The 18490-nt window shown below is 44.4% G+C and overlaps 1 protein-coding gene across 6 annotated transcripts in view; it reads left to right on the plus strand.

Annotated features, from left to right (window-relative positions):
- ZDHHC9 (zDHHC palmitoyltransferase 9) overlaps positions 1-18490 on the plus strand; it is a 76018-nt gene that overhangs the window by 35331 nt on the left and 22197 nt on the right. For 3 of the 6 annotated variants that reach the window (XM_073879159.1, XM_073879160.1, XM_073879161.1), the window contains one exon: positions 11139-11440. In XM_073879159.1, the coding sequence (XP_073735260.1) occupies positions 11274-11440 (167 nt within the window). In that variant the 5' untranslated portion in view covers positions 11139-11273. Of the gene's footprint in view, positions 1-9342; positions 9541-9883; positions 9954-11138; positions 11441-11857; positions 11980-18490 lie in introns of those variants that run through there. The other 3 variants (XM_073879157.1, XM_073879158.1, XM_073879162.1) reach the window with 3 other exon arrangements.

Below are 18490 nucleotides of genomic sequence, written 5' to 3' on the forward strand. Positions count from 1 at the left end.
TCCTTGACTTGCAGATGGCCACCCTCTTGCTGCCTCTTTATGGGATTGTCCCTCTGTGTATTCTTACCTCTGGTGTCTCTTCCTCTTGTTATACCAGCCTCATCCCAATGGCCTCATTTCTGGATTAGAAATCCTGGATTAGAGCCCCATCCCAATGGCCTCATTTCAACTCAATCACCTCTTTTTTTTAAAAAAGATTTTATTTATTTATTTATTTGAGAGAGAGCGAGAGCATGAGAGTGGAGTGAGGGGAGAGGGAGAAGGAGACTCCCCGCTGAGCAGGGAGCCAGATATGGGACTCGATTCCAGGACTCTGGGATCATGACCCGAGCTGAGGGCAGACTCTTAACTGAGCTACCTAGGTGCCCTCAATCGCCTCTTTATAGAACTTATCTCCAGGGGTGCCTGGGTGGCTCAGTGGGTTAAGCGTCTGCCTTCATCTCATTGTAGTGATCCTGGGGTCTTGGGATGGAGCCCCACATCTGGCTCTCTGCTCTGCGGGGAGCCTGCTTCTCCCTCTCCCCTGCTTGTGCACACACTCTCTCTAATAAATAAATAAAACCTTTTTAAAAAATAACTTAATCTCCAAATACAGTTACATTCTGAGATACTGGGTATTGGGACTTCAATATATGAATGGGGGGGATGCAATTTAGCCCTTTTTTAAAGAAATTTTTATTTATTTATTTGTAAGAGAGAGTGTTTGAGTGGGGGAAAGGGCAGAGGGAGAGGGAGAAGCAGGCTCCCCGCTGAACAAGGAACCCCGACACGGGGCTCGATCCCAGGATGCTGGGATCATGACCTGAGCTGAAGGACATGCTTAACTGACTGAGCCACCGGGTGCCCCTGCAATTTAGCCCTTAATAAGCACCTACTATGTGCCAGTCACTGTTCTCAGCACTGGGGATAAAGTGGTGAACAAAACACAAAAGTCCTTGCTCTTCTTAAGTTTACATTCTAGTGGGGGAGAGCAACAATACACTATAAATACATAGTTAAAATACACAGTATGTTAAAAGACAGTAAGTGTTATGGGAGAAAAATAAAGCAGAGAAAGGAGTTAGGGAGATTTGGGGGGGTGCTGCAGTTTCAAATAGTGTAGCTGGGGAAAACCTCTCTGAGAAGGGGACATTTAAGTAAGGACCTGAAGGAGGTGATAGAGCAAGACATGCAAATATCTGGGGAAAGATCATTCTAGGTGGAGAGAATAACCAGTGCAAAAATCCTGCGTAGAACGTGTCCAGTTTGTTGAAGTAACAGCAAGGAGACCACTGGGGCTGGTGCAGAATGAACAAGGGGGAATAGCAGGAGATGCAGGGGTTGGGAGATGGTGAGGCAGATGATTGTGTAAGGTCTAGTAAGCCCTTGTAATGACTTTGGCTTTTGTTCTGAGTGAGAGGTGTATTAGAAAAGTCTCGTTCTTCCCTCCTGTGTGTCTCCTTTATTCTCACACTACTGTCACATTTCAACACTTCTGACACCAGATGTGTGGGTTTTTTTCCCCTACAACAAGGGATTCTCTGTGATAGCAGCTGGGTGTCCTATAATTTAATTCCATTCTGACACTGTTTACCTGGAGATAGTGTGAGATCCCACAGGTTAAGGGCCCAGTCCCACCAGACTGTTCCCCCCAGCCCCCTGCAGATACCATTGACAAGTCCAGGTTGTCACCTGTGCTTCTGACTGACTACTTATAAATCTGAGGTTCCCACATTCCCCTCCTGGGGTTTGGTTAGTTTGCTACAGCAGCTCACAGAACTCAGGGAAACACTTAAGTTTACTAGGTTATTAAAGATATGCTAAAGGATACCAATGGACAGCCAGAAGGAGATGATGTATCTACATAGGGAAAGGGCTGGGAGGGTCCCGAGTGTAGGAGCTCCTGTCCCTGGAGTTTGGGTGTGTCACCCTCCCGGCATATGGATGTGTTCACCACCAGGAAGCTCTCCTAATCCCATACTTTTGGGATTTTTATGGAGGCTTCATTGCGTAGGCAAGATCAATCATTAACTCCATTTCCAGCTCTTCTCCCTTCTCCTCTTGATGGAAGTGGGGCTGAAAATTCCAGGCTTCTAATCATGGCTTGATCTTTCTTTCTGGTGACCAGCCCCCATCCAGGAACCATCCAAGAGCCCACCTAGAGTTGCCTCATTAGAACAAAGGATGCTTCTATCACCCAGGAAATTATAAGGGTTTCAGGAGCCCTGTGTCAAGAACCAGGGTCAAAGACCAAATATTAGAACAAAAGATGCTCATAGTGCTCTTTACCACTTAGGAATTTACAAGGGTTTTAGTTCTGTGCCATGAACTGGGGGGCAGAGACCAATATATATATTTTTCTATTATGCAGGATCTGAGTTAATGTTTAAAAGAATCTCTCTAGGGGTGCCTGGATGGCTCAGTCAGTTAAACATCTGACTCTTGGTTTCCGCTCAGGTTTTGATCTCAGGGTCATGGGATCCAGCCCCACATTGAGCTCCACATTCAGCACAGAGTCTGCTTGAGACTCTCTCTCTCCCTCTGCCCCCACCCCCCGGTGCTCTCTCTTTAAAATAAATAAATAGGGGCGCCTGGGTGGCTCAGTCGGTTAAGCATCTGCCTTTGGCTCAGGTCATGATCCCAGGGTCCTGGGATCGAGCCCCACATTGGGCTCCCTGCTCAGCAGGAAGCCTGCTTCTCCCTCTCTCTCTGCCCCTGCTTGTGTTCCCTCTCTCGATGTCTCTCTCTCTCTGTCAAATAAATAAATAAAATATTTTAAAAAATAAATAAATAAAATAAATAAATAAATCTTAAAAAAACAAAAACAAAAACAACCCACTAGAATCTCTCTAGCTGCTGTGTTAATAATAGACCAAAAGGGAGCAAGGGTGGATGTAGGGAGACCAGTAAGGGGAGTATTGAAATTATCCCTTTTCTCTAAGTGATATGTGTATACTGCCAGTCATTGGTTTACCAGCTCTAAACATCATCTAGTGACTTGCTCCTCTAATAGGTGGGATTTAACTCACTTACACAGCAGCACCACCGCTTTCTTCCTCCAAATACATCACTCTTATCACTCTCTTTAGTTCCTCTACTTAATACACCTCTCCAGAGACAACCATTCTAATGTGATGTATCTTTTTGTTTGTATGTCTTCTTGGTTATCTTTGTGCCTTTCTATAAGACACATAAATCTCTTTTTTTTTTTTGGTTCCATCATCTACAGATAGTATCTCTCGATTCTGCACTTTCTAAAATTGGAATATTAATGCCTCTACACAATTTTCCACCTCCTCTAATTTTGTCTACTTTCTAATTTCTGTATGCTATGCTTTTACATTAAGTTTGTTAACATTTACTTTATACTTTGTAGTCACAATTAAGTTTTCTGCGATTTGTCTCTAGTTTGGATTTCAAAAGTTGAAAACCAATAAGGATAGTATTTACATTATTATGACTATATAAATATATATCTGTGTAAAGCCAAGGGATGGGCCTGGATTACATTTTCTTCTTTGTAGTTCCAATGTTACAACCTCCATTGGTTGCTCTATGTTGTTCCATGTCCTGATTGCCTTAATTATTGGAAAATAGCATTTTTAAACAGTTTTGTATTTTCCTTGAATTTCTGATTACCATTCATTCATTTATGTATGAGTGTGTGTATGTATGTATATATGTATTTATGCTGTGCGTAGACTAAACATACGCCTTCTTTATCATATCTCTGCTATTTTCCAGTTTCTTTTTCATTTTGTTTATTGCTCAAAATAAATTCTATTCTTCCTTAGGCCTACTTCCTATGTTAATTCAAACCATTTCTTCAAGTTTGATCCATAGATTTCTTGTATAGCTTTTGTTTTTCCTGGGATTTCTTTTTTTTTCCTAAAGATTTTATTTATTTATTTCAGACAGAGAGAGAGAAAGAGAGAGACAGAGCATGAGCTGGGCGGGGGAGGGGCAGAGAGAGAAACAGGCTCCCGGCTGAGCAGGGAGCCAGATGTGGGGCTTGATCCCAGGACCCTGGGATCACAACCTGAGCTAAAGGCAGATGCTTCACCAACTGAGCCACCCAGGCACCCCACCCTGGGATTTCTTTATTGCACCCTTTTGGTTTATTTCTTGCACTCTGTGCCTTTACTGTATCCTTAATTTTCCTAGCTCTTTTTTAAATTTTTATTTTTTAAGTAATCTCTACACCCAGCGTGGGGCTCGAACTCATGACCCTGAGATCAAGCGTTGCACACTCTACTGACTGAGCCAGCCAGGTGCCCCAGTTTTCCTAGCTTTTAACCACATCATCTCTTTTGCTGATTTCCCTTTTTCCTGGAGTCCTCCTATGTTGTGTATGGCATTTTTCTGGGCTGGTTGGCTCCAAAAATCGGCTTTAGTTCTGTGTATTCTGTCAACACCCATCCCTCCATTTTTTTATCTTCCAGATGACATATATTGTCTGTCATCTGATGTCCCTTTTCTTTGTTGTGGGCTTACACCTTTTAAATCCCTCTACTATAATTCTAATGGTGTCTTAGGAGGGAGAGCAAATTAATGCATGTGGTCATTCTGCCATACTGAACAAATACAGAGCCTTACAATACTTTTTTAAATTTTAATGTTTTAAGTTCTAAAATTAATAATGTTTCTTGTAATTAATTCAGACATTAAAGTGTATAAAATAAAACTTAAAAGTTTGTTCACCACCCTCACTCCCCAGAGGTGACGCTGTTTGGTAAATACCCTTCCAGACTTCTAAAATATGCATATACAAAATCATATACATATACACATACACAAAATAAGGTTTTTTTGTTTGATAGAAGTTGGATTTTATAAACATTTAGATACTGGGTTTTTAAACTTAACATATTGGGCATACTTGCATATCAGCACATAGATAATTTTTTTTGAGATGGGGGAGGGGCAGAGAGAGAATCTCAAGCAGACTCCACACTCAGCGTGGAGTCCTACATGGGGCTTGATCCCACAACCCTGAGATCATGACCTGAGCTGACATCAAGAGTTGGAGGCTTAACTAACTGAGCACACAGGTGCCCCAAAACTTAAATTTTAATGTAAAATTTTTATTGAAATAGATACACATATAGAAAGGCAATGGTCTGCTCTTTCTGTATATATGCTATATCTCCTTATTTTTAATAGCTGCATAGTACTCCTATGCAGTAAAGAATTTTTTGTTTGGTAACTTTTGCAATTATAAGCAATGCTATAGTAAACATCTTGGAACATATATCTTTGAACTTTTGTGTTACTATTTCTTGATAGAAGTAGGTCTGTTGGGTCAATGGCTATGAAATGTAAACATTAAGAGATGCTACTGAACAGTCCTGCTGAAAAAAATTTGCCAATTTACTTTTCTACTAACAGTATTTGAGAAGGTAAAACTTTTGAGGCAAACCCTCCTTAAAAGGTTGGAGACTCTGTTGTGCATAGTTGAGAAATGGACTCTGTACTGTTTTTTATTTATATTTAATGACTTCACATGAGCTGGTCTTTTCTGTCTTTGAATATTTCAAGTTCCTTAGAGCCTGGGATCATGTCATATACTTCTTTGGTATTTCCTATAGTGCTTAGTACAGGCTGGGCAAACTGTGGGTGCTTAGTACATACTTAATGATTGACTGATAAACCAGTTTATATTTTGGGCTACACAATCCCTTGAGGTCAGCTCCTGGAATGAGAAGGCTGGGCAGAGTCAGAGACTAGGGCTGTGCCGGGTCAGTATCAGATGCTCTCACTTGGATATCAAGTGTAGACCATAATCTAGGAACCTCATTTACATAAAGCACCTAAATTAATCCCTGGCTCAGGAGGTTCTTAATAAGTTGTCTTTATTGGTGAGAGAGTAGTCTTAGGGCTAGTGTTGAGGGTTCAAGCCCAGCACCTAAAACCATTCAGGCTGGAGTCAGAAATCCACAGTCTAGAGATGAAACAAAATTGAGAACCACCAGCAGGAGCAGACAGATATCAGAGGTAGAAACAGAGGCTAGGTTTGAGTTCAGTTGCATTGTAATATCACCTTCCCTGCCACCCCAGGCATTTTTTATTGGGCTTTCTGTATGTTTAGCTTTTGCACAGTGGCATCTTAAAGGTGTTTTTCAGTCTCTGACAGGAGCCAACAATCCCAGCACAGTGCTGTGAATACGGGAGGTGTATAATGAAAGAGATTCCATTGATCTCTCTCCTGTCGAAATGGATACATGGCAGCAGTGTTGGGGATTCACTTGAGACGATGGTGCTAGAGATCAGCCATTTGTCTAGAGCAAGATTACTGCCCAAGCTTTTCCTCATCAGGGAGTGGGGTGCCTGGGATTGGGAAACCAAGAGGTCAGGCAGATAAGGATTAACTTCAGGGACAAATTTAGAGGCTCTGAAAACATGGGGGCACATGGATGACACAGGTTCAACAAAGTGAAGAATGGGTTTCCTTCTTACCTTTCTACCCCTAGTCAGTAGCATAGATAAAGGAGGGAGGTGGGCCAGGTTTGTTACATATAGACGTTCATCATAACATATAGCATTGATTGTGTTTCTCCTATATGCCAGACATTTCCTGCACATTATCTCTAATCTCCCTTATAACTCTATGAAGTAGGTATTAGCTCTGTTTTACAGAAGTTTATATAAGCTACTGAGAGCCAGGATTTGAATCCAGGTCTATTTGGCCATAAAACTTTTGTGCCTTCTGCTATACACACCACTCTGTCTCTTCTATGTCAGTCATAGCAGCCCAGACCTCAGGGAAGTAGTTGCTGCCTAAGAACTAGTTGGTTATGTGTGGGCAGGGTGTCCCATGGTTCTTTCCTTTGCTCATCAATTCATTATACGAATAAGTATTTATTTATGGCCAGAGAGTTGGGAGAGGAGTGCAGGTCAGGTAGGTGGTGTGGGAAGGGACATGTGTGTGGGGGGAGGGCAAGGGGACATAGGAGGGTTGAAACTTGAGAAAAAAGAGCAAAAGAAAAGGGTCATCATGAGCTGGAATGCAGGATGGGGGCTGATTTTGGGGGTCTCTTCTTGCATGCAGTACTAAATGGGTCTTTGGGTGTTTGCAGAAGAAATACCTGGAGCAACACTAACAGGCAAGCTGCAGCCCACTGGAAGCCCTCAGGCCCACATTTTATACCGACACATCCACACACACACACTCACACCAGAGCCATAAATATGGAGACAGATATCTTTAAACAGGCACACCAAAATGTATACCACACAATGGAAGCCGATTGCAGTGGTTTTTCTAGTGCTCATCTTGTGACTGTTAACTCCCCTTCAAGGGAACCAAAGCTCATATGGATACGTAAAGTCTGGGAGGTTTGTTGAGAGGAGAAGGAAAGAGAAGAGAAAAAAGAAACAATCTCATTTTATAGTCACAATTTAGTTGTGTGTGTGCATTAAGACTTTCAGGATTATGTGAAATGATGTAACTATAGAGAAGGAACTGCTATAGAATGTTTGTCCATATAAACCTTACTTATGTTTCTTTTAGTGGTAAACACTAGTAATAACAGATAGTAATAAAACAAGCCTGACCTACATAGCCACTTAATCCCAGAGGGATGTGACCCAGAGCAGGGAGGGGCAGAGCCCAGGAATGTGTTGCTGTGACACATTGATTCCAGGACTCCCTGGGCTTCACCTGTGCCTGAGATATGGACAAAGCATGTTTGGAAGCTGCAGAGATTTATTTGTGACTGCTCCACAGTCAGGGGGATGGCAGCTAGGGTAAACATGCTATTCCTTAGGGCATCCAGTGTACACAGGATTGAGAATCCAGGGGTCTGATGGGGCTGAGGGAAGTTCCTCTCCCTTCCATACCAAGTGTGCCCAATACCAGCACCCACCAGGATTCAAAGGGGGAGAATTGGAGACAATGATACCGATCATACAGTTTATAGGGAATAAAGCAATGATTATAATCAGCATGAGTGCTAAGGAACAATAGAAGCTTTATAAAGACATACTTTACCCTACAAATTAATTATAACACCTCTCTCTCATAAGAGAATTACCTAGTGATTTTTTTAATCCTTTTAAATTTTTGATTGAAGGGTGGTGCCAGGAAAGTGTCAAATGTAATTATCATTAAATAGCTTTTTTTTTCATATCACATGGGACCCAAATACTGTAAAGGAGAAATAGTTCCTGACCATGTACATGGTCTTTCAACTAACACATACAAGAACTGCCTTGGGAAGAGCTTTGGCAGTCTCCTCTGTATTAATTGCAAATACTCTCACCCTAGAGAAACTTGATTCAAACTCAGGAAAATGGCTAGCAACCTAGGCATTGTCCCCAACAGTGTGACGGGTAAGGAGAGGCCACCTTCAGCCCTTTCTCATATTTCCCCTTATATTTGGAAGCCAAGAGCGATACTAGTGGAAACAGACCTAATGTCTTTTAAAGTCCGCTGTATAATATTCATGCCCTGGTCCTCAACTGTTTTTCCCACTCCAATCTCGAACTTCTTCTAAAGGATGCGGCTCACTCTGGATCAGTAGCAGTGGCTCATTGTAGCAGTAGCTGCAGAGGGGTGAGGCAGAAGGAAAGAATCAGTGTGGTTGGTGGGTGGGGATTCTGCCTTGGATCCCCGCTCCCCCCCCCCAATTATCATAAGCTCTCCAAAGCGAACAGTAATTTACAACCTTCTTGGCAATCCTACTTCATTACCTACCTGGAAGAATTTAAGTCCTGTCAGTAGAGTTTCTCTAACTTCATCACAGTCAATTACTTGTTTTCGGTACTGCAAAATGATTCTACATTCCTGGGGACAGCTATCCCTTTCAAGTTTCTTTTTATGTTTGTTTGTTTTGTTCCAGAAGCCTTAGAGATGCAGGCCAGGGTGACTGGGACAGAGGTGAGGTCCCTAACTACTGAATGGGACTTGGGAGGCAGAGGACTTGTTTTTATGCTGATAAAGAGTAAAATCCGGAGTCGCGGTTGATTTCATGCACGTAGGGCCGAAGAGGCCCAGGGCGGACCTAATATGGGGTGAGCACCCGGATTTGTGAGTCAGTGTTGCTTCAGCGTCTCACCCTGTGTGTGAGGGGAGGCTGGTAGCCCTCCTTGTCCCATCAGCGTTACCCTTCACCTCCGTCTCTGCATAACTGTATCAGTAGAAAGCAACACTTCCCACAGTGGCGCTTGGACCCCAAAGGGAGGCTGGCAGTGGCTTGGCAGGTGGGCACGAAGCCGGGGGATGGGTGGGGGAGTGGGGCGGAGGCAGCGTCGAGTGGCGTTTGGGGTAGCCAATGGTAGTTCGGGGCAGGGGAGGCAGAGGCGGAGGCGCCGAGGCCGAACAGCCAATGGCGGGCGAGCAACTACTGGAACGACCTGGTGACGTGAGGAGCGTTCCATTCGGCCAGCGGTGGGCGGTTGCCACAGCTGGTTTAGGGGCCCGACCATTGGGGCCCCTTGTCAGGAGGAGGCAGCCTCCGGGCTGGGGAGAAGTCGCTGCCACCTCTGGCAGCTGACGCGGTCCCCTGGGACGGTGCACTTCCTGCCCTCAGTTCCCGGCCGAGTTCGGTCTCCCGGGTTCAGGTAACGAGGGGTGGGGGTTGGGGTCTCCTGGGCTCGGCCGCATGGTGGGCTGCCAACCCCTCTGCTGCGCCCGGCCGCGCGGACATAGGCAACTGCCCTCAGCCGGGCTGCCGCCGAGCCCCTGGCCGCGGGTGACTACACGTGGCGGGGCGTGTGTGAGTGTGTACGAGCGTGTGGAGGTGGCGCGCGTCCCAACCTGCCTGGGGCGGTGGTCGGCTGCGTGGCGGAGGCAGGGCTGGCCTCCCGAGGCCGCGCCCGCCGCCCGCCCGGGACTCGGGCCTCCGGTCCCCGGCTGGTGGGCCGGTCACTGGCTCTCGACGGATTTTGATCTTTGTTCTCTCAGGGCCCCGTCTCCCCTTCCTGGTCTCTCTTCTCCCGTTGGGCCGGTTTATCTGGAGGAGATTATTTTCCAGGTTAGTTTTACACAAAGGAAGTGTTCTCTGCACCTCCGGTGCTCCCTCCCTTTGGCCAAGCCTTCTTGCTTTCTCATTTCCCTGCTCATCTCCTGGTTGCTATTTGGACCCTTGGCCTCTCCAGCCCGGAATGATTTCGGGTTGGTTGTTTCTCATCAGTCAGGCGGGCTTCAGGCTTCCACCTCATTCTTGCCAGCGTGGGGCATGTGGTGTCAGTAAACAGAGGCCACAGCACCACACCTGAGAGGAGAAGGGTGGCAGTGGTTGAGAAAGGCTGGGCTTGGGGGTTCAGGATGCCAAGTAGAGATGGCAGTTATGAAGTGTCCCAGAAAGCAAGCACCTTTATGACTTTTCTTAGCTGCTGCCATGTCCACCCACCCCCACTCCCAGCCATTCCAGAACCTCTCCTGCTTAAGTCAGCCTTTCACCTACAGATCTGTGATGTGGTTTCATTAAGATTCCCACAAATGTTAGGCTAGACTGGCAAGATTGGTTCATTTCCCGAACTCAGGAAGTTAGAGAGGGTTTGATTAGGGGAAATCTGTTTTGAGTAAATACAACCTGGGTATGTGTACAGAGTGTCCAGAACCTCCTAGCCCTGCCAGAGGGTGACTTGTTCCCGGGTGTGATTCATATTTGAGTGGCTAATTGAAGAAAGAAGGTGAAATGGAGGAGGGGAGGGAATGGCTCCTTAAGGACAGAAACTCTACTATTGTTTTTAGAGTCCTCTTACTGATGATTATAGAACAGAGTGGTATAGTGGAAAGTGCCCTGGACTGGAAGTCAGCAGATGTGTTTTCTTGGCTTAGCTTTGCAGCTGTGTGACCCTGGACAAGTTATTTCCTTTCTTTGGTCTTAACTTTACTCATTTCCAAAACAAAGTAATTGGGGTTATCACCCATAAAATTCCTTCTAGTTCCAAGGTTCTATGATGATCAAATGAACAGTATTATATTGGAAGCATAGGGATTTATTTAAGAAGATATGCTAGCTCCCTTCTTTTTTTTGAGAACCTTTAACCTTTTCTCCTTTTAGGGGACAAACACAGATTGGAAATAAACTTTTCCTGTTTCCCTACCCTTACCCCTTCAGGCAGTGCTCATCTTTCCACCTCTGGGAAAGGAGGATTGAACTGCATTTTCTTGTTCCTGCCTCATTTTTTTTTCCTTTTGTGCTTTTTCTTAGGGCTAGAAATTGGACTTTTGATGATGTTTGACCCCGCGGCAGCAATAGCAGGCATCGTGATTTCAAAGCTGGGCTCAGCTTCTGTTTCTTCCCTCTTGTAATCACAAAGCTCATTTTGGACCAGGAATTCCAATCATGTCTGTGATGGTGGTGAGAAAGAAGGTGACACGGAAATGGGAGAAACTCCCAGGCAGGAACACCTTCTGCTGTGATGGGCGAGTCATGATGGCCCGGCAAAAGGGCATCTTCTATTTGACCCTCTTCCTCATCCTGGGGACATGTACACTCTTCTTCGCCTTCGAGTGAGTTTCCATTGAGTAGAGTTACCTGATTATGGTTACTTTGGGTCTAGAGGAAGAACCGTCTTTCTGGGAAGTTTGTGGAGGGTCCTTGGATGGCACTATCCTCTTGAGCAATGTCCTTAGATCATGCCAACCGAATTCATTTCTTGGTGCTTATAGCAGAGTACCTGCTTCCTAAAAAGGCCAAGACCTTTGACCCCAATTTTATAGCACTGATTTGGCGTTACCCTTGGCACACTTGGGAAATAAAGGAATTTGTCTTTGTTATTCACCTCTCTTTTTCAGTGGTCTCCTTAGTTGCTTAGTGACAGACTCCCTCTCCCCCCCCCCCACTTTTGGGCCTAGGGCAGCCCTCATGGTCATAACTCGATACCACAAAACTCACCTATTCTGTTATTCTGGGTCCTATTTCCTTAGGGCTCAGCTCTCTGCCAGCTATTAAATTGAAAAGCCATCTGAATTGGGGACCTGCAGATCAGTTCCAGCCTCAACTGTGCCACAAACTAGCCGCATGTGTGGTACATATGTGCTTATTAAATGTGAGTTTCGCTCAGGATCACTCAACATAAACAATTCTGTATTCTGTGTGTGCCTGATACCAGCCTTGGAGTTATTTTTTTCTGCAATGTAATAGCTAGTACTAGAGCCACTGTTTGAATCCTGTATAGGTCACTGCTCTAGGGAGGTGGCCAGTTGGATTCTAGGGTACTATGGCATGACTACTGGGTGTGCTGAGAATACTATATACTCTAGGGATGGGAGCAATGCTAATTGGTTTAGGATTATTATGAGGAGGGCTCTGAGGAGCCAAGAGGTGTGTGTGTAGACTGGGAGCCACACCTGATATGAGCCTGCTATAGTTCATATACTAGAATGACCTGGAAGTGGAGCTCCCATACTGGGGCGTGGCCATGGGAGGGAGGAGGGGGCTCCTCGGCCAGCCTCTGTGGGTAATTAAAATGAGCTCTGGTCTCTTGGAGCTCATTTTTGCCCTTCTTTTGTAAGGGCTCCAGGCTTTCCCAGTGCATCAAGAGTGATTTTTCAGGCTGTTTTGCCAGACTTTTTGATGGTTGAAGCTGGCTTGAATAACGGCAGGGGGAGGAGGGGGCAGTTTATAACAGGGCTAGGAAAGGAAGGTCAGAGAGGCTCTTTGTCAAAGGCACTTTTGCTGCTGCTGTTGCTGCTGACTTTGTGAAGTATTTGGCAAAGTCAGATTGGTGATGGCTTCTTAGCTGCTTTCCAGTCTGAGGTTTATGGTGGAGCGTGTTATGTGTGTACTTGTGTGTGGTACAAGTGAGCATGTGCGGTCAGGCAGGCGTATGTGTAACATTAAAACAAAATGTTTCCCCTCTCACCCTTCTCTCCAAGTTGGTTTTTTTTTTTCTCTTTATTCCTGCCTTGCTGCTGTTTGGAAGTGCAGAGCTGAACTCTGCTTTCTATCATTCTCCCTCTCTTTCCATCCTCCCCCTGCTGAATCACTAGCTCTTTCTACCACCACACCCTTCCATCTTAGAGTTAAATTTTTGTGGTTGGAGCCATTTGAAACAGATGAGATTTGTTTTCAGGCCCTGAGTGAGCTGGTAATTTTGGGCCCGGGAAACCTCTGGTCCAGGGGAACTTGAAATTTGGAGCTATTGGCGTTTGGCCCTTTTTGTATCTGGGAGCCAGACAGAGTCTGATTTGGATCTGTCCCACTTAGGCCCCAGAAGCCTCTGAACAAAACTGCCTGTGGGATGAAGCTTATAATTAGCCAAGTTACTGTTTGACGGAGGCAGGTTGAGTTTTCTACCAAGATGACTTTTTTCCCCAAGTTATTTTTTGTGCTTTGCCCTCAGATATGAAGGGTAAGGTTGTCTGTGAACTGCCTTGAGTTCCAGCTCTCTGTGTGATAGAGTAAATATTTTTTTAAAGATTTTATTTATTTATTTATTTGAGAGAGAGAGAGAGAACAAGCCAGGAGCAGAGGGAGAGGGACAAGCAGACTCTGGGCTGAGCGCAGAGCCCAATGCAGGGCTCCATCCCACAACCCTGAGATCATGACCTGAGCTGAAATCAAGAGTCCAACGTTTAACCAACTGAGCCACCCAGATAGAGTAAATATGTTTGAGGGTAGGGCTGGGGGAGGGAGAAGGGAGAGGAGAAGGGAGAAAGAAGTTAACGTGTGAGTGAAGGAGTGGAATGGGAAAGCATAAAGCTGACCAAAGGGGAGAGGACCCTGGTGATGAATCCTTTTTACTGAGAGTGGTGGAATCTGTGCACATGTGCACGTGTTTGTGTGCTTGTGTGTGTGTGTGTGTGTGTTCGTGTGTGTACAGACACACAGACACTCTAGGTGGTGGCTGCTTTATGCCTAGCTAATGACAGGCTGTACAAAGGACACTAGCATACCTCTGAGGCATGAAATCTCTTTCTGGTTGACCTTTTCCTTTGGAGTATATAATTCACTACCAGCCACACAGTGGGGGATAGGATTTGGGGGGCAGAATATGGGCCCCTTTGTTAGCATTAGAATTTAGGGAGACCTCAGGAAATCAGCTGATCTAGTCCCCTGCCTTCAGGCAAGTGAGGGCATCTGAACCACCAGTGACAAAGGGCTGTCTATTTTCATCCTCAAATTGTCAAGGAGTGTCCATTTCACATCCTCTGGACGCTGCATTTTTGCCTTAGGGAAGTCTAGATCTTGCTGCACATCTGGACCTGCATTTTTGTAATAGGGTCTTGCCTGCAGCAGGTGCTTAGGAACAAGTGCGAGTTGATTTATAGCTGCCCATGGCACAGCCCTGGGTCGACCAGATGGCTTGAGAAATCTGGTCAGGCATGTGGGCACCCCTTGATGAAAAACATGCAGTATTAGTAGTGCCAGTGGATATCTTTTTATTTTGGGATTTTGGCTTTACACGTTTAGACTTCTCAAAGGAGGGACCTGTAATTTTCAGTGGACAGACAGTATAGGTTGAATATATAAAACGAAAGAATGTTGTCCAGCTAGGAGCTAGTTAGCTCTGTATTGTTAGAAGTGTTTCCAAAGATACTCGGTGGCCATCTCTCAGGGCTGCTGTCACAAAGTAGATTCCTGCCTGGGATGGGAGATTGGGCTAGATTATCACTAAGCCTCCTGCAAGTCTGAGAGTCTGAAATTCTGTGTAACTGTTGTGTTTGTCTGGAAGATTAAAATATACACACTGAAAAGGAACGGTTGGATTACCAGTAGGTAGCTGTATTTAAATATATTTCATATTTAAATATAACTGTAACTATGGTAAATGTATTGACTTTAAAAGCAGAGTGAAAATTGTGCAGTGCTTAAAAAAAGGATTTCCTAATTTATTTTTAGGGTGAGATATTTAGGAAATGTGAGTGGATATGCCAGTTTCAGCTTTGACCACATGAACCATTCTCCATCTTTTCTGCCCAAAACCTGTCCAGCTTATGTGAACAAGTAGCCACCAGCTTGGCCGGTGATGTCAGGACATTATAGTGGAATGGCACTGACAACTGTGAGGTGTCCAGCTACTCAAAGACTGTTGTGGTGTTTAGTTAAATTCAACTTCCTGATAAAGCTTGAAGGAAGGACCAAGTGCAGAAGGACAGCACTTGAAGTGCTGTCTTCTGGAATTGGCTTCCTAGCTGTCTCTTTTAACTTTATGACCAGATTACAGGTGGGGTCAAGGTACCCAGACTTCTCTTGTGGCAAGAATGACTGTGTGACTCTTGACCCCTGAAGTAGAAGCAGTTTGCTTCTACCATCAGCACTTATGCCTCATTGTGCTGTATGTAGAGGAAATTATATCAAGGCACTATCGAACCCTGTTGGACTGACCCTTGCAGGTGCTTTTGATGTGTAGAGGAGCCATTGAATTGGATGAACTGAAAAAAGCTTTATAATGCTGCTTCATAATTGACCCACTTCTAGCCTATCCAAATTCTACCTCTCTTTCAAGTCCCTTCTTGAGTCTTCCTTCATGAAACCTTTCCAGTAATTTCTGCATTTGTAGGACTAATTGTACATACTGCTCATTTAACACATCATCATATGACATTTCTTAGATTTCTAAATTCTATGATTATTACACTTTGAGCTCTTTCAATGTCAGGGACTATCTCCTATGTCTGTATAGCCCCCCACGGTGCCTTCCACCAGACCTTATATAGAGTAGGTGGTCAATAAATGTGACTGAATTAATACATTCTGGATACACTTGAAATGTAACAGTCTTGACTCACAGAATCATAGAATGGTAGAACTGGAAGGAGACTATCGCTATCCTTTTGCAGGTAAGGAAACCAGGCCCACAGAAGAGAGGTCCCTTTATCAAGATCAGTCAGCCAGCCAATGCCTCTGTATGACACTACCTTTCATCTCACTGTTATCTTTTGACTATGGAATCCTGAAGACATTCAGAATTACTAAAGCGTGCATGGTGCCAAATGCTAGACTAGCATATTCTGGGTTCTTCCTAGCTAGTGATTGTGTTACCTAGTGGCATCTAGGTTATTTGGACCTCCCCAGCTCATGCTCCTAGGAAATGAAGGTGTCTTTGTAGAAAACTAATAGCATTCTGGCATAGCATTCTGGTAGTCTTGCAAGAAAAGAGAAGCCCATCTTTAGCGTGAACCTAGAAAGGAAGTTTTGTGGGTTAGGGGGGATCATCACCTCTGTGGCTACTCATAGTCCCTGCTGCCCGAATGAGGATGGCTTGGAGAAAAATTAAGCAATGTGTTCTCCCTACCTCATTACCATGTGGGTGATCCTGATGAGAGGGGCATCATGTCCCTGCAGAGAGATGGAAGAGAAAAGGCAATATGACAACACAAAGTTACCACATTGAGGAAACACAGAGCTACGTAGACCAAAGCCAAACTGACATAGCAGAATATTTGTGTCTATAGTTCCAAGGTCCAGGTTCCTGAAGTTACTTACATGAGATTGGGAAGAGGAAAAAGTGGCTTTATCATGATCTCTAACCAAGAGAACATTCTCTGGAAAATTTTTCTATGGAGGTTCTGTCTTGTGCTTTACCTAGCCCAAGATTCTGTCTAAGACTTGGTCAACCAAATGGCAGTTTTAGAAAGTCATAGTTGCCTCTCTGATATCAATCTGTTAAGGTACAAGGCTAAGTTCAACTTCCTGATAAAGCATATTCCCTGGAGAAGGGTTGGGTTGGGTCTCCTGAACAGTATGCTTTCCTTTCTTTGCAGTTCTGTCATTCAGAATTTATTTGTATATTTTCAGCCTCTACTACCTTTTGTGGTGATGAATTTCACACTGTCAAATCTCTACTGAATGCATCTCCCATCTTTTTTTAATATATTTATTTATTTGAGAGAGAGAGAGAGACAATGAGGAGAATGAGTGGGAGGGGCAGAGGGAGAGAGAATCTCAAGCGGACTCCCTGCTGAGTGCAGAGCCTGATGCAGGGCTCCATCCCAGGAACCTGAGATCGTGACCTGAGTTGAAACCAAGAGTTGGACGCTTAACTCACTGCGCCAGTAGGCGCCCCTCCCATCTTTTGAGAATGAGTCTGAATTGAGTATAGTGATCTTCTATTTTGGGAAAAGTGAGCACAAAGAACAGGGATTTCCCCCAGCATCCTGACATCAGTTGAGATGTTTATTGAGGGAAAGAAAAGACCTCCTAAATCTTCTTCCTCAGAGACACCCGAGCTGGTACTGTGTTTAAGAACAAAGGAGGTACCTTATGCCTTTTGCAGTAGCAAGAAGCTAGTAAATTCAGAGTAATTAGGGGGATATTTCTGGAATGGTGCAATGAGAAGGCAAGAACCTTATGATGATTAGATAAAGCCAGTTAATGGAGGGCCTTGGAATACTGGCTTGTGGGGTTTGGGGATTAATACAATAAGGAGCAGGGAATTGTTCTAAGTTTTTGAGCAGGAGTATATTATATTTGAAATTTGTTATTTGTTATATTTGAAATTTGTTATTTTTGTTATAATCGAAATGTGAAATTTGCTATTATCACTGCGATTTAGCAACTACTTAGCAGGTTTGCCTGGCTAGGGATTTTGGCCCTCCTCAGTGAGAAGATGGCTCATTGCCTCAGAATTGAAGATGTCCCTGTTTGGTTAATTTTCCCCATTGCTACTGGAGCAAAACAGCCTTATGTATCTTCCTCTGACCTTCACATAGCAGTCAATCTAGAGGCTGATTTTAAATTATGTTTTTAGTGTCCAAGGAAACTTTTTCCCTGTCAGCAGACTCTTGAATGTCATCAGAAGACCCTCGAGCCAGTCTTATAGGTGATTCTACATGTTTACTATGCTTTAGAAGTAGGTAGTGTGTAAGAGAACAGACAACCGTCCATATCAGTGAGGACTTATAGCAAAGGCTTATTACTATTATGTGAGTCAAGGGCCATCATGGGACTCTAACCTTGGGCCGTTTCTGCTGTTCCAAGCACAGCTTTTCCTTAAAGGCACCCTTAACAGCTGCTATGGGAGTGGTTTTAAGCAGCCACCAACTTCCCAAGAGAGCTCTTCTCTGACCACTTACAGTCCTTAGAGTCTGAATCACCATCCTAACACTTGGTTATTGGTCTTATCTTATTATTTAGCTGTTTCATATGTTAGTTATGTTTTTCCCAACAAAATTAAATCCTATTTTCTCTTGTTCTTCATTTGTTAGACCCATAAATACTTGTTGGCTGATTGATTGCACTGAGCTATTAGGGAGACTTAGAGGTAGAGTATTGTTTAGAACACCAATCCATGCTCTCAGTCTGTGAGGCAGAGCTCTGCTATGGAATCTGTCTGGTTTCTTACCAAATCCACTCATGAATCTCTTTTGAGTTTTTTCATGTCAGTTGGAGTCTGTGTCATTATCATTGTCCCTCCAATGAACTAGCGTGCTAGGAATGGGGGATGGGACATGACACACCAGCCCAGCCTGGCACTGCTGGTTACTGCTAGACAGTACCACCATGTGGCCCATGGGACATGTGGAAGTCCAGTCATGTAGCCCAGCTATGGAAGCCTGAGGCCAATCAAGAAGTTGGTAGAAGGTGGCTTAAAATAATATTCCTTCAGGTGGCGT

The sequence above is a fragment of the Callorhinus ursinus genome, unplaced genomic scaffold, assembly GCF_003265705.2.
Source record: "Callorhinus ursinus isolate GAN/ISIS: 27379988/994484 unplaced genomic scaffold, GSC_fseal_2.0 scaffold33, whole genome shotgun sequence".
Lineage (NCBI taxonomy): Eukaryota > Metazoa > Chordata > Mammalia > Carnivora > Otariidae > Callorhinus > Callorhinus ursinus.